The following is a 15,906-nucleotide window of genomic DNA, read 5'->3' as shown; positions in this document are numbered from 1 at the left end:
GCAATACATTAAACATCTGTCACTTTAATTCCACAAGAAGCACTGTGGGATTAAAAATGACCCAATCACAATAAATCCACCGTATTTGCCAAACAGTTAAACACAGACTGAAAGGACTACTTGTAAATGTTTACTTTTTCAGAATCTTTACTCACAGTTCTCAAGGTCTCTACTTCTTGATGCTTCTCCTGAACTTTCTTCTCACACTCAGACTGTATGGCTTTCTTCTGCAGCTCCAATTCTTCTAAGGCTAGGGATTCTTGCTGCTCTTGCTCTTGAAGGGTTTTTAAGCACTCACTCTGATTTTTTTCCTGCATGAAAAGGTACAATTAAAAAAATAAACTAAACATAGTAATCACACCTTCAAAAACATTACGACAGGATATTTTCAAACCAGTTAATAGGAGTCATACACTACTAACTTGTCTACACAGACATACAGAGTTTATATTTCATCTGAGAAAAGAAAATTGTAATAAACCATGTCCATTTTCTCTTCTTGGGAACAATTTGTTTTCTACTTCTCTTTGCATGAAAAAATGCAATCCAGCCTTTCATTTTGGTTTGTTGACCACGATTTTTAAGAGCAACATCTTAGAGGAAAAAAGGTCTGTTTCCCCTCAATTCCACTGCTCATGTACTTTTAAGCTTCTGATCCTTATAATTAAGAAAATAACCTGAGAAACTGGTAGCAAAATATAGTCAGGGAAGGACTTTTGACAGTCCCTCAGTCCTAGTCACCATCCATCATGGAGGGGCACAAAAATGAATCTACTATTTGTTAGGTAAAATGATGTGTCGATCTTAAGTGGATTATAGCTCACGAAAAAGAGCAAAGAATTCCAATGATTTCTCCCAGTCTGACCTAGAAGAAAATTCTTTTCTGAGGTCAAATGTTATCAATAATGAGCCCTGTTCACATAACACAACACAACCAGACATAATGATACCAACATTTTTCAAATAACAGCCTCAGCTTTTGAACTGCCTTTACTCTAGTTGCTGTGGCTAATTGTCAGTGATCCAAATGAAGAAATTAAAAAAACACATCTAAACAAAGATAATTTTCAAAAAAGGAATTCTTTCCTATAAGAAGCAGCTGTTAGTGAGCAATGATAATGATAAATTATCATTATTCAGTCTGGATAATTACTGCCAATTTCTTTTCATGTTGCTGAAGTCCCTGAGCTTTTTGACTTTTGGAGAACACTTCTCTCTTAGAGTGCAGAAAGGTTCTCACTATGGAATAAGATCAAAAGAAATGCCTTTATGCATTTTGGGTTTACTTACAAGAGCTGCCTTCATCTTCTCCTCGAACACCTTTTCTTGGGCCTGTAATCTCTCATTTAGCTCCTGATCTTTGGTAGCCATTTCTTTTTTATGGATTTTTTCTAGTTCAGCAACTCGTTCCTCTGAAGATTTCTGTGAATCAAAGTCAGAAAAAACTAATTCAAAAATATTAAGTAACAAAACACTTGATATTATTTCTTAATAAGAAAAACAATGCAAGAGAGAGAAGAAACCAGAAACATCTCTTTGCTCCCTTTGAGTAAGTAACAGTCACTTGGAGTGCTTAATATTAAGCCCTGACAGCTCATGTTTTCAAACTTGAGGATATCTATCTTCCTTCTCAAGTCTTTCGCAGTTCTACTAAAAGAAACACCGTATTTCCTAAAGACTATTCTACCAAAGCAAAGTTAGTGTTTCCAGTTCAAACATGATAATACACTGGAAAAGGAACTTCTCTCTGTAGTTTTCCCTGTATTCTTGTTATTTCATGAGCCAGAAAGCCAAGTGGCGATACCCTATGGAGACAGCTATCTACACTCTACATATGTACTTTATTTAAGAATAATGTAAAGCACATCAGCCATCCCTTTAAAGCATCAGAGTGTTCTCTTAGAAAAATTAATACCATTACAAATGTCAACACAAGAACTGTAATTTTAAGGCACTCAAATTTACAGCTTTTCAAGGCATGGGCAGTACTCCTGCAATTCCTACCTGAACACACCATATGAAGCAAATTTTAGCAATTCTTAACCAGCAAACAACTGGGTAACAAGTTCTTTAACATTTACACATACTCGGTTAAGATAATGATAAAAAGTTCTTAGCATTAAAACCCAAAATCCTGGTGGAGATCTGTAAGCTTACTGCCATTAATCTCTTCTTCTTACTCCCTTTAGTTTTGACTGCACTTCTAAAAAATAATTTTATTAAATACTGTGAAACAAGGAGTAATACTGTTCACTTTTACACGCTGCTAACACACTGGTTTTAAATTGTTAGAGAAAAAAAATCTGAGGAGCTTCCTATTTTGCTTTAAGTAAATCCTTAATCACAAAAAATAATTTTTAGGGACTTTATTAAGTAGCACATATCTTAGAACAAAGTTCTGATATACTGATGCATTTTACAACTATAGCTTAATCGTAATTGAATTATTAGGTTAAAATCCAATAATACAGGGTGAGTTTCAGCTTTTACCTTCATGATCTCAACCACCTCTTGTTTCACTCTGGTTAATTCCCGTTGAAGATTTACCCTCTCTTCCTCACTTGCCTTCTCTACTGCTTTAATTTTTTCATCCATTTCTGTCTGTAGTTTTTTCCGTGCTTCCTCTGTCTTTTGGGCAATACTTAGAGCCTTCTCAAGCTCTTCAAAAGCTGCCAAGAAAAAAAGTACAGAATAGTTGAGAAATATCCATGCCCTTTGACAGAAGAACTACACAAGTAAAAGAAGAATCAACTTAGGAATTCATCTAGAATTCACAGGTGTTTATTATCTAGAAAGGAAAGAAAATGACCAAATAGCTATGAATGTCTTCCAATACATCTTGTATCTTCTATTTCTTCCCCTAGAAGCATTACAAAATACATAAACCATACAAATGAACAAACTATGTCTCCTCTTCTGCCTATCTGTGCTGAGTAACTTTGAAGGAGAGGAAAACAGCTGCATGAAGAAAAGGCAATTCACAAGTTGCTCTTCCACTAAAACAAGCAGACATACATGAACCAAGATTGACTTCTATGCAAGTGAATCCTAAAAAGAGTTCTTCCAGAATAGGACACTGAAGTATAATACCAGACCCTTTATTCACCTAGAAGTTGTTAATTACAAACTGTAAAACCTGAAGTATCTTCTGTTTAAGCTGTAAGTTTCATAAAGTCCACAGAGATGGCTTTGCTAATTTCATTATTTCACTATTTACATTTAATGCACACTAATAATTAATTCAGAGGCAGTGGAAAATGCTTTCACACTAAGAAGACTGTCCTGTGTTTCTAGACTTCAAAAATAAAACATGAAAAATAAAGATATGCTCCAAGAAAACTTGAATAGTCAAGAGAACACTCATGCTGCTGTGATGAAATTTATTTACACTTGCATAAGATGCATAAATCTGCTGAAACACGTTTTTATTTACAAATCAGAAGCAATAATTCCACACCTTCATCCCATACTAAGGAGAAGGATTCTAGCATACTTTATTCACCTCATCGATGAAAATTTAGATAGAAAAAGAAAATGAAAAATATCCTGTATTGTGAGCTGTTTATTACTATTCAAGACCAATATCTGAGTTCTTCACTAAACCTGATGGCAGAATCTACATGAGATTAGAGTCTGATCACAATTAAGGAAATCTCTTTTCCTAAATCAGTCATGAATGTGGAAAAATCTCTGTTGCATATAAAAGAAAAACTCAGTCTCAGAACACTCTACTACATGGCTAATGCTTTGCATAACACAACTTTGGTAAAACATCTCTATAAAATTCAAAACCAGTCCCAATATCAAGACTGTAATTTATCAGAGCACAACCCCCTAAAAGTACATTATTCTATGACACCCTAGACTACTTGGATTCTATTCTGGGAGGGAAGAGAACAAAATAATTTTTAAGTGTTATATAGTACGTTCAGCTATCTTCCACTTATTTCTATTCCTAAATAAAAATCGCAACAGACACACATGTTCAGTTTCTTTGATCCACTTAGGCATTCACAGCAATTCTTGCAATCCTTGCTTTGTTGAAATTATCAATAACATTCAGGCATGAGTTTGAGAAGTGAGTAACAACTTCCATTCCACATCTTTTGATAAACTTAAAAAATGAAACTTTTAACTGCAATCTATACTTTTGAGACAATGCTCTAAATATGTTTTCAAGTAACTTAATTCCATGAAATTCCCCTGAATTCTGACCTTTTCCAGAATTTTCTTCTGGTTTCTGAGGAAGCCTTTCTTTGACTACTCACAGCAACAATCATGCTTTAAGGCAAAACAGGGTTGTTACTCACTTTGCCAAGCCCACAATTGTATCCACTTTTTCACTCCTGGCTCTGCTTAAATACCAAAACTATTACAAAAAATTGAGAGCTCTAGATATCATTTCAAACAGGAAATGGTCTAAAATATAATACAAGCATGCACAAGGCTTATAGCTCCTCACAGCCCCCATCACAGCATTTGGCACCTCCAATGCGCAGGACTCAAATTGTCCCCACTTGCCACCCCGAACACAACTCAGCTATGAACACAGAGCCTGCAGAACTGTGTCTGCAGAATGGTACTGACTGCCCTGATGCCCCTCTCAGCCCTAACGGAGGGCACAGCCAAGCAAAAATAGCTAAGTCAAGTCTTTCAGAATTACAGCATCATAGAGGACTTTTTTTTCGAAAAAGTCCAGTTCTCCCTATAGATCTTTACAAAGAATAGCTTGAAGATTAAGTGATTTCACTTTTCCATACACATTTTATCATTCTTGTTCTGAGCACCATGTACTCTATTTTCATTTGAGAAACCTGTTACTTCTGCAAAAGGAAAGAGAATGCATTTGCCATAGCCCACAAGTCTGCCAAAGGGAAGATCCAGGTTTACGCTAGGATTGACTACTGATATGGAGTAGCTGAGCAACATGCAGTACAACAGCTGCATCACTAAATCACAAGCAGGATGCTAATACAAAAGCTAACAGATAAAAAGCCAAGAGGGTATGAAAGCACAAAGAAGCAACACTTCACAGACACACACTTAGCTCTCTAGAAGTTAAATTATATGCATCTCAGGCACTTTTAGCACTAAAGCGAAACGGAACATTTTTATTCAAAGTAGTTAATTCTAGTATAGTCTGACACAACCAAGTTTCAAATCAGCAGAGGGCTAAACTGTCACCAAGTAGACAGAATATGGTCTCCATTATTATTGCTATTTTTAATCTGTGGAAGATTTTAATTCTATCACGTATAAAAGTGTGGAATAAAAGTCCATGTTTTTATTTAAATACATCTATTCTGAATGCAGAGAATAAAGGCTCTGCCAGCACTCTACTCCAACCTGCAGTGCTATAGTTGAGGGAAGGTCTTTCAACCAAGGTACTGGTTGAATCAAGTCTCACAAAGGCACAGTGGCAAGCCAGGTGAGTCTTGCAAAACCCCATTCATATGACTAAGCCAGACAAACTGCAAAACCTTCCTGTGCAGTATATAATAATAAAGAGCCTAAGCTGAGTTTCAGGAATGCAAGGTTGCAAAACTGATCTTTATAAAACATTTGCTGGAGAGCTGACTGCTTTAGACACACCAGTCCAAAGTTCCAGTCTGAATTCCTTGCCTTGCCTTTCCTACCCAGCGTAACATCAGTCCGTGCTGCAAAGGCTTTTCGCTTACTCCATCAGCGCCGCAAACCTTTTATCTTCAACTCTATCGCCATCTACTGTTAAAAGCCGTGAAGAAAGAACTAAACTGGGTGGCAAAGGAGGGATTTACACATCCTATTTCTGAGGTTTGAGAGCAGGCATCTTGTCAAAATTTTGAGAAACAAAGGTTGAATTAATGTCCTATAGCTGACTAGTGCATCTAGGCAGGATTTTAAACGAACAGCCCAAGTTGTTTTTTTGTCTGCAGAAAGGTGCAATGTGTATGTTAATTAAGCTTGCAAAAGGTGCAATGTGTACGTTAATTAAGCTTGCAAAAGAAATGTCGCCTACAAAGAATGACAAAGCAAGACCAATGTTTGCTAAAGACTTCTTTTGTTTACTGTACAGAATATAAATAAGTCAATAATCTGCATCATAAAGTCATAAAGGACTTGTGCCAGGTAGTCTCCAGAGAAACAAACTTCAGTTTACCAGTGGAATTTACAAATACTCAAAAGAGCTCTGTGCAAGTAAAATGTAAATATTCTATGTACATTGCAAAGCATTAAAAAAAAAGAAAGAGTTGCAGTTAGTTCCAGTAGAAGTGCCTGAGAAGCAGAGAATTTACTTTTTAGAGATCAGTTCAAGCACCCAATGTGTGACATAAGAAAACAGAGCCCTTACCCCAGTCCTGTTCATACAAGGCTTGGGAAAGGCACCATGATTCACTTATTGGCATGTGTGGATGCACAAAAACAAGATGCTCTGTGAGATTTCAACATAATGTGTCTCTAACTACAAAAATGAACTTCAGCTTGGGAGACCAATTTACAGTTTACAAAACACAACAAAAAATATGCATACACATATTTTCACTATTTAGGTACACTAAAATGCATTAACATTAAATCAAACACTGGAGCAATTCACTAAAGTCACTGAATTACAAAGAAAAATGTCAGACATGTAACACTAGGCAAGTTAAAAAGAAAGTGGAAAACTAAACCACTTTTTAATCTACAACATAGCACTATGAAATTCCGAGTGTATTATGCTTATCCTTATTTTGCTATAACATAAATGAAATTCATGTTTCTCCTTCATTCTATAAAGTCAGTTCTTTACTAAATCACAATATAGAAAGAGAAGTCTAGAATTTAACCTTCTGGATGCATTTCTGTGCAATGTGCTCTAGGATGACCCTGCTTGAGCAGGGAGGTTGGATGAGATGACCCACTGGGGTCCCTTCCAACCTTACTCATTCTGTGATTCTGTGAAAGTCATCTCTCATTAACTATTCAAAAACCAGAATTCTAAATGTTAACCTCAAATACACGAAATTGCCAAATTCATTACACTGGTACAACTCAAAGGTTGAGACCTCGAAGCAATTTCAGGCTCTCACAATACGCATGGTGTTTTTCTCAAAAGCCTGAACAATTTAGTTCAGATGTATTGAACTACACTTCCATTGTCTGTCACAACATTTTTTTGGAATGCCTTACGCCAAAGGCATAATAGAAACATCTAATAAAGGTCACTTTACAATTTTGTCTGTCTTAGAAACAGTGTTGAATAATTTTCCAAGGGTTCAAACATTTATATATGCATGCTTAACAGAGTACAAAAATAAATACACTCAAAGGTAAAGGTAATACTTGGGCACTGTAAAAACTACCAAAAGTACATACAAATCTCCCCCTAGAAAAGTATAGTGTATTCAACACATTAATCATAAATTAAATTACTTCTCATTCAAATAAGTCAGTTTTCCAAGTGTCCACAGCATCCTCTATAACCTGTTTTCAGCTTCTGGCTAGGCAAACCTGACGAAATTACTGTATTAAGCAGTGTGTGTAGATAATAGTTCATAATTAAGAGGTTTTTAGTGCCTCAAAAAACACTGAATTTTAAACAACTATGGTAATAACTTCACATCTACAGAAGTATTAAAAAGATTCTTCAGGGGTTTTTTTTCAATCATGAAGAAAAGCTTCCTAGTCTCCCAGCTTCTGGCTAGGCAAACCTGACGAAATTACTGTATTAAGCAGTGTGTGTAGATAATAGTTCATAATTAAGAGGTTTTTAGTGCCTCAAAAAACACTGAATTTTAAACAACTATGGTAATAACTTCACATCTACAGAAGTATTAAAAAGATTCTTCAGGGGTTTTTTTTCAATCATGAAGAAAAGCTTCCTAGTCTCCAAGTACTACACAAAACTTCAGCATCAGGACTGACTTCTGAAGTATGCATTTCCAGAGCTAGAAAGACACATGTGACCTGAAAGGGTAGGAAAGGAAGGCACCTAATCAAAATGTCTGTTATCTTCACAAGATGGATGTTCAACCTGCAGTAGAATGATCTACCCAAACTAAGCTTTAAAATTGCAAGTTCTGATCTAAATCTATGTAGATTAAAAATAAACCACTAGGAACTGCATTGTCTGAACTCCTCATCACTTTTTAGGGGAGGAAAATGTGTATAATGTTTTATGCAAACTAATCACACCTGAGCCTCTGCTAGAAGAGTGAACTTCTACATGCCTAGGAGAACAAAGTAAATTATTCTAAATGAATTCTGATAGATATAGTACAAAACAATTTCACTGTTTAAAAAAGAAAGTTCATTTCAAGCAAAAGGAAAACTGCAGGTACATATAATTCATGTTACCTAATTTCCATCAAAAGCAAACTGCAGCATGTAAAGTTACATAAATGATACATTACAAGCCTGAAGCACAAGGAATCATCACTGCTGTTTCACTAAAGAGAAATCGGAAACACTTCTACTACAATTATTGAAAGAAAATGCTTATTATGGTTGTAACACTTCATTCTACTTCTTCACATATTCTTATACACTCACTGCTATGTTTTCTATGTAAAATGCTGGTGTTATTATAATGACAATTCATGGGTAGTTTCGAGTTTCGTTTCTGAAATTATACCAGAACAAAACTCTATCAACCTTTTCTCCTACAAAAAGAAAAGCATAGGTGTCCTTCAGCAGTTTCCTTCCTAACTCCAGTTACTTGGTAACAAGAGGCAAACCAGACAAAAAAAAAATCCCTAAACTCTGCTGACCAGAAGCCAAGTTAGTAATGATGCTAGCAAGGGTGATATGTAGAAATCAGGAAAAAGAGCATCTCTAATATCCATTCCAAACAACAGATGAAAGAGTGCAAAAAGACCATGCTGAAGCTTTCTGATGCTTAAACGTGAAAGCTAATAATTTCTAGAATTTCTTACCAGCTCTTTCAGATTTTTCTTTCTGTTCCTTTAATTCCTCGCCTTTGGTAGTTACTTGTTTGATCCGAGCACGAAGTTGGGCTATCTCCTCCTCCTTCATTTCCAATGTTTCATGCATTTGTCGCTTTGTCTCTGCAATTACCATGCCCTATGGAAAAGGTCCTTGTGATAAAAAGCTAGCAAATAAATAAAACATATAGCTGAAACAACTTCAAGCCAGGACACAACCCTTGTCAGGAGTAAACTTTAGTCTACTACTACAAGAGCAGAGATCATGGTATTTTTCTATGTCAGAAAACAGAAAACTGTAACAAAAAGAAGACAAGAATAGGGATTATTTTGAAGAGTATTCAAAATTAGTGATGAAAAGAAATCCAGCAACTGAGGACCACCCAAAAACTTCCTCTTTCTGGTACAGATACTTTACTTTGAAGCATGCATTCTGTAAACAAACCCAAACTAAAAGCACTGGAGAGTGCGTGCTTCTCCTTAGAGAACATACACACAATGTTAGTCACATTAGTAATTACACCATCAGAAATTACTTCTAGTACTAAGGCTGTGATTGAAAAAAAAAAACCCCAACTTTAATGAGCAAAAAAATTGAGAAACTCTTTGTCTTTCTAAGAAACTAGTTACTTTTCCTTCACTGGTCATTTTTAAATGCATTTAATTGTATCTCATCTTCATTGGTGTTTGGGGCTTCTTTTACTTGTTTTAAAGCTGGGCTCCAGGAGTGTATTCAGTATAATTGCACCACCCTAAATAACATCATCCTGCAGTATTAAGTAAAAGCTAACAGACAAATACCCTATATTATATATATAATAAAATGTTCAGGTAGATTAAATTATTTATTAAAACATAAACCAAACCACATCAGACCACTAAGAACAGCTTCTAATATCAAGCAGCCAAATATTTCACATTTTAAACAATCTTGCTCAAAACCTACAGTTTTGTTTACCTTGTCCTGTTCTAGCTGTTCAATCAAATTCTTTGCGTCACGCAGCTGTGTAATCAGTTTAGTCTTCTCAGCCATGTGAAGGTCCTTAAAAAAAAAAAAAAAGGCCCCAAACACAAGTTGGTTGACAAACAGCTTAGGTTTGGCTCTTCCCCTGCACTATGCATTGGAGGAAGAAGACAGAACAGAATCCAGGGAAATTGAAGTAGGCAGCTTTAAATTACTTTTCAATCCCCCAGTGCTAGGCAGCCTCATGGCTTCTATAATAATTCAGGTATCTGAAGGCTTTGTTACAGCCTCTATAGTTCTCTCATGGATGTCTGAGCTGCTACAGTAAAACAAGAAACATACCTAAGGCACCTGCTCTATTACCTGCATCTCAGCTAATAAGAGGATCTCAGCAATGCAGCATTACTGGCTTTGTTCTGGAAAAGGTCCTTAAAACACTCAAGTCTTTCAGAGCTCTTTCAAACTGGGCTAGTGCTCAGAGACCAAGACAGAGAAGGGAATCTGATCTCCGTAATTAAAGTTGAGTACAGCTATTCTTAGCACATTTTCATGGTTCCATTACAATCAGCCACCTTACTTCTACTCCATGCTTGGCACATATGGCCTTAAAAGGAAAATTGAGCAAAATATTTATTTATTACCATTAGGACTGCAGTTATGTTCACTATATTGTGATCTCCACTTGTCTGGTGTTTTCTGCTAATTTATATAACTGATGTTATGTATTAAAGGTTTAGCTCTGCTCCACTTCTCTCACTTTACTTCCTGCCTTCTCTGCTAAGACAGTCTTTTCCTCACCCCAATTTCCCACAACTACTTACTTCTGATACAATTTTGATCATTATTCACACAGTAAGGTTTCATACCCGACTTTATCCCTTTTGAGTAATGGCTCAGTGTGTTACTTCTAGGTGGGCTTTGCACCTTAGATCTCAAAAAAATTACAGGGACAGTTTGTTTCACGGTCTGCCCCATTAATAAATTTTGGAAATACCAGAGTTCTTTATATTTCATAGCTACCCATAAAGTTAAGAGCATTTAACATACCTTCATTTTTTCCAGTTCCTGAAGCCTCTCTTCTAACTGTTCCTGAAGTGCCTCTTTCTCATTGGTTAACTGGGCACAGCGCTCCTTATGTGACCGCATCATCTCCTTACAACGCTGCAACAAGTTCTCTTGGCGTTTCACTCTCTGATTAAGAGTTTCCAGTGTATTAACGAAATCTTCGTTACCCTCTACAAGACAAGATACCAACATGACATATGTATGTCATTTCCAGAATGCAGATCTGCATTCACCACTCACAATGCGGGTGACCCACAGGTCTCTGAAGACAAAGTTGCACAAAGTCTGCAAAAATTCCTATCACCTATTGTAATTGCCAGAAAGGTTCTACATATACACAGAGTAGTAAACACAGTCTTTTGCACCTATTAATTTACAAAGCCCCAGTTACTACTATATCAGCTTCAAAACTAAATGATTAATTAACAACGTTTTCTAAGCAATCAAAAAGTCATCCTGATTTATAAACCTGCCTGCTACTACTAACAGAATATGTACAGGCAAAAAAAACGTGAAGCAAAGCAAATCACATCTCTTAAGTGCTAAGCACACAGATTCCTGGTTTCCCAGGGCTTGGTATGACGTTAATTCTAAAATATCCATGTTGGCAATAGTACATCTGGCAGGAAAAAGGCTATGCTTAGTGTCTTTCTGAGCTGTACTCATAGAATCATAGAATGGTTTGCATTGGAAGGGACCCTAAAGACCATCTAGTTCCAATCCCCCTGCCATGGGTAGGAACATTGGACCAGGTTGATCAGAGCTCCATCCAGCCTGGCTTTAGACACGTCCAGGGATGGAGCATCCACAACTTCTCTGGACAACCTGTTCCAGTGCCTCAACACCCTCACAGTAAAGAATTTCTTCCTAATATCTAATCTCAACTTACTCTCTTTCAGTTTGAATCTCTGTATAACTAGCACACTGGGTAATATTTTGCTGCATGTTTCTGCTCTGATGCTCCGGAGGCTGCAAGAGAACTCGACATGAAAATACTATCAAATTCAGAGGTTCGGTTCACAACCATAAGTCTTACACACTATAGTCCAGAAGCAGACTCCAGCACAGGAAACATCTTGAACCCTGATTCTTAGGGACTGGACCTTACATTATTTCCTAAGCACTACAAAACACATGGTAGTGCATAAGAACATCTCTGATCTAACCCTTCATATAATCCTTACACACAAAAATCATAGGAGATGCTGGCCAAATATAATTTCAAGATGCATGTTCACTGTCTGAACCTTCCCCTTTTCATGAAGGATACCAATGAATGACACTTCATTACATATCAGCATTACCATGTCTCTTGTTCAGTAATCAACTATACACAACACTGGGAGTTCCATTAACTCAAGTAACCTCCTGATGTGAAGAATACTTAGGTTATTCTATAGTATGAATATCAAAATTAATTTTTGCTTTTACTTTTTCCTGAGAAAGCAAAAGAAAAAAACCCCAACCAAACTCACAAACAATAAAGAGAGACCAGCAACTAGTCTCCTCTCTGCACTCCAGGGATAGGTCCTTGCTTATGTGGGACAGACTCTCTTAGTCATATTAAGCAAGGGTAGTAGAAACACCTACTAGCAAAGCACTAATTATAATACTATTATCCATATTGGCAAAGGAGAGACATACCAGGTTTGAATTCTTACGAAAATTTAGTAACTTATGAGGGTTATTCTGTCTTCTAGCTGCCACACTGTTGTCTAAACAATTGTCTCCTTCTAGAAAATCTATCCTTACTATGACATTTTCAGCCCTAGATATTGTTACTCCCTCATAAATAGCAGCAAGTTTATTCCCCAAAATACAAGATCTCTTGAAAAAGTCACAATACCTACCATTGCTTACTGGTTCCACAATATTTTCCACACTGACTTCTTTCACTGGACACTGAACTTGTGATTCAGACTGGGCATTTTGATCAGGCAATTCAGTGCCTATCTGACCATTCTGTAACCTCTGTTTCAGCAACGACACCTAAACAAAACATTCTTTTTGTTAAAGAACCTCAAGGATTCTAAGCAGATCATGTTTAAATCTTCAAAATTAGAGAGAGCTAAATAAAATTGATATTAGCAAGGAGAAAAAGAAAAAAATCTAATTTTTTAAACTATTTTTTAAAAATGAGAATTATGGTTCCAATTAGCAAAAATAGTACTATTATGAGTAGAGACACAAAGCCCAATTAAGCAAAAGCACACCAATTTTGCAAAACAATTTTAGCTCAGACACCTGCCAATGTTATGGTCTTGATAACAAAGACATCACAAAGGTATTTATCACTGCAAATCAATCACTCATATTTAACATGAGTGAAATTTTTACAAAGGTATCCTCTACCACAAAGATGCACCTCATTTCTAGATAATCATAAATTCTCCAGAAGTTTTACAACTTCACAGCAATTACAACAAAACACGGATATGAATTATAGGAAATACGTAACTTTTTAAAAAAAAAGTAAGAAGAGCAATTTTAAAGAACATCTGCTGGGTAAAGTATCTTACCTGAGTTTGCAGGACACTAATAAGCTGATCTTTTTCTTCTAAGGAAGCATCAAATTCCTCCTGGAGATGTTTCTTGGCTTGCTGATCCATCTGGAGTTCCTGAAAATAAACACATTTCAAATGAAAACTGAAATGTGAATTCAAAAGGCTCATCAGACTATTATTAAATAATATTTAAAATACTTCTTCATAGCTGTGACCCCAGGATACAAGGATAAAGTTAAGAAGAAAATTGGTCTTTTTATTCCTCAAATGTGTCTCATACAAGAAATGCAGAGAATGCTAAATGATTTAACCATGTGGCTTTACTTCATACTTACATGCATTTGCTTGGGTCAACACCCTAAGGAACTTGTAGATGTTGCCTAAATGCATTAGTAGGATCTACACAGTCTTATGACATACTGCCTGAGGGAGGTTTCTTCTATTTACTTCCTATACGTCTATAGTTCAAATATTTTAATTTCTTTAAATAATTACTGTCCTAATTGAAAATAAATATACTTAATTCACATCTAACTTCTTATTGAGAGACCCAGAACCACACACATTTCATGCATGCACTGTAAATACTGAATACTTTACTTCATCCATATATATCATTTTTTTATATATCCATATATATTAAAAAGTACCTATTACTTGTATTTGCCTAACATTAGCATGTGTCAGTAACAGAAGAGCAACAAATTGCCCAAGGACTTTTACAGCTGGGCCCAACACTACTGCAAGAACCACACACACTTCTGCCTATTTCACAACACACAGAAGAGTAGTTCAGTTGGTATGGTGCACTGCTCTATCTTAAGAGCATAGTAATAAGGTGTTGAATGGGAACTAAGCCAGAGGATTAACTCCATATAAACAAACGAAAACAAACAGTAAAAACCCCCTGCTGTGTAAAAGAAAATACTTCGGTGAAGTGAACAAAAAATTTAAAAGCTAGGTAGAGAAAGAGCCTGTGTAGGTGTGGTATAATGCAAACATGAACTCGATAAAGAAAATTACCTCTCTCAGTTCTCCAATTCTGCGAAGTGCTTTATCCTGACTTTGACTCAGAATGCCCTTAAGAAAAATGAAGAATAAACATCAGGTGTATTAAATGTAACTTTAAAACACATAAATAAATTCACAGAACTGTATTTCAGCAGAAGATGTAATAATTTTTATTTCTCTTTCAAGTCATGCTTGATATGCAAGTACTATCATAAACTGCCAACCGTGGGTTAGCAATCTATCACCTGAATTCAGCTGATGCAAAAAAATGGCTAGAGTACAGTATCATCACAGATACTTTGACAAATCAATATAAGCTTGGCTTCCTTAGAAATCCCAGCTAAGAAAGAATCTTTTGTTATACATGCACACACAATGCACTGGAAATTAAATCTGTATTTGCACTACACATTTTAAGATTCAAAAAAAGCATTCAGTTAAGAGAGGATGAAAGTAATGCTTACCTGTAGTTTCTTCTTTTCCCGCTGGATAGCTTGATAAGCCGACACTAGCTGAAACATAGAAACCAGGTACAGTGGTGATAATGCATCTGCTTACAGCTATTTAGATCATTTGCTTAGTTGTATCACTATCCGCATTTTCAAACTCTTCACTTCACTTGAGAAACCTTTTGACAGAAACGTACTTAAATTTTGTCAATGTCTCCTTTTCCCATCTATAAAATATCTCCCATGTGTTAAAAAAAGCAAGCCTACATGACAAAACGATGTTACTCTGCATTCACACACAGTTCTCCCTTCGCTGAGAAGACATCCTATGCTTCAATACAGGAGGTCAAAACCCAATGGTATCAGAAAGTTACATCCCAGACAGCTGCCCCACAGGAATGTCCACTTGTCCAGACAGGAAACCAAAAATATTATCAACTGCTACAGTATCTGTTATCCTCATCTTTTTCCCCTTTCTGCCCAGGTAAGCCAGTCACAACACTGCCTACCTCTGAGTACTTTCCCCTATAGTTGCCCAAACTGCGCTCCATTCTGCGCAGTCGCTGCAGCAACTGCTCTTTGCTGAGGTTGTCCATATTTCCCAGAGACTCTTCTGCTTCACTTTCAGTGTCAGAAGGTGAATCAAAGGTGGGACTGTTGGCATCCAGGTCCAGTTGATTTAGTGAGTCTTTTGAAGAACTTCGTATCAGAGACTCCTTAGAAGAAGAGTGGAACAGGACTTCTTTTACTGGGCTTCGAAACAAAGACTCCATGGAAGGAACTCGGAGCTGAATCCTCTGGGCGAAAGACTGAGCGTCGCTTTGCTGCAAAAATTCAAAGCAAGTAATTACTTCTGCATTGCTTTTAGGCAGACAGACACACTAAAGCCCAGGAAAGAGGGACCTGACCTGGTCAGAGCAATGAATGTTGAATGAAATGACACATGCATAACAGCAGCAGCTACCACTCCCTTAAAAGAATCATCTCTGTGCAGAAAACTCAAGCAT

The 15,906-nt window shown here is 36.4% G+C and overlaps 1 protein-coding gene across 1 annotated transcript in view; it reads right to left on the bottom strand.

Annotated features, from left to right (window-relative positions):
* GOLGA4 (golgin A4) overlaps positions 1-15,672 on the bottom strand; it is a gene marked incomplete at its 3' end in the record, with an annotated part of 35,976 nt that extends 20,304 nt beyond the window's left edge. The window contains exons 1-11 of the mRNA XM_009072747.1: positions 15,409-15,672; positions 14,915-14,962; positions 14,463-14,519; positions 13,455-13,553; positions 12,796-12,924; positions 10,918-11,103; positions 9,865-9,948; positions 8,898-9,045; positions 2,491-2,669; positions 1,291-1,422; positions 156-311 (exon numbers count right to left, since the gene is read on the bottom strand). Coding sequence (XP_009070995.1) covers positions 156-311; positions 1,291-1,422; positions 2,491-2,669; positions 8,898-9,045; positions 9,865-9,948; positions 10,918-11,103; positions 12,796-12,924; positions 13,455-13,553; positions 14,463-14,519; positions 14,915-14,962; positions 15,409-15,672 — 1,482 coding nt within the window. The remainder of the gene's footprint in view (positions 1-155; positions 312-1,290; positions 1,423-2,490; positions 2,670-8,897; positions 9,046-9,864; positions 9,949-10,917; positions 11,104-12,795; positions 12,925-13,454; positions 13,554-14,462; positions 14,520-14,914; positions 14,963-15,408) is intronic.
* Positions 15,673-15,906: the final 234 nt, after the last annotated feature.

This window comes from Acanthisitta chloris, unplaced genomic scaffold (assembly GCF_000695815.1).
Source record: "Acanthisitta chloris isolate BGI_N310 unplaced genomic scaffold, ASM69581v1 scaffold25444, whole genome shotgun sequence".
NCBI classification, from domain to species: domain Eukaryota; kingdom Metazoa; phylum Chordata; class Aves; order Passeriformes; family Acanthisittidae; genus Acanthisitta; species Acanthisitta chloris.
The sequence above is the reverse complement of the archived record's forward strand: the minus strand, read 5'-3'. Positions and strand labels throughout refer to the sequence as shown.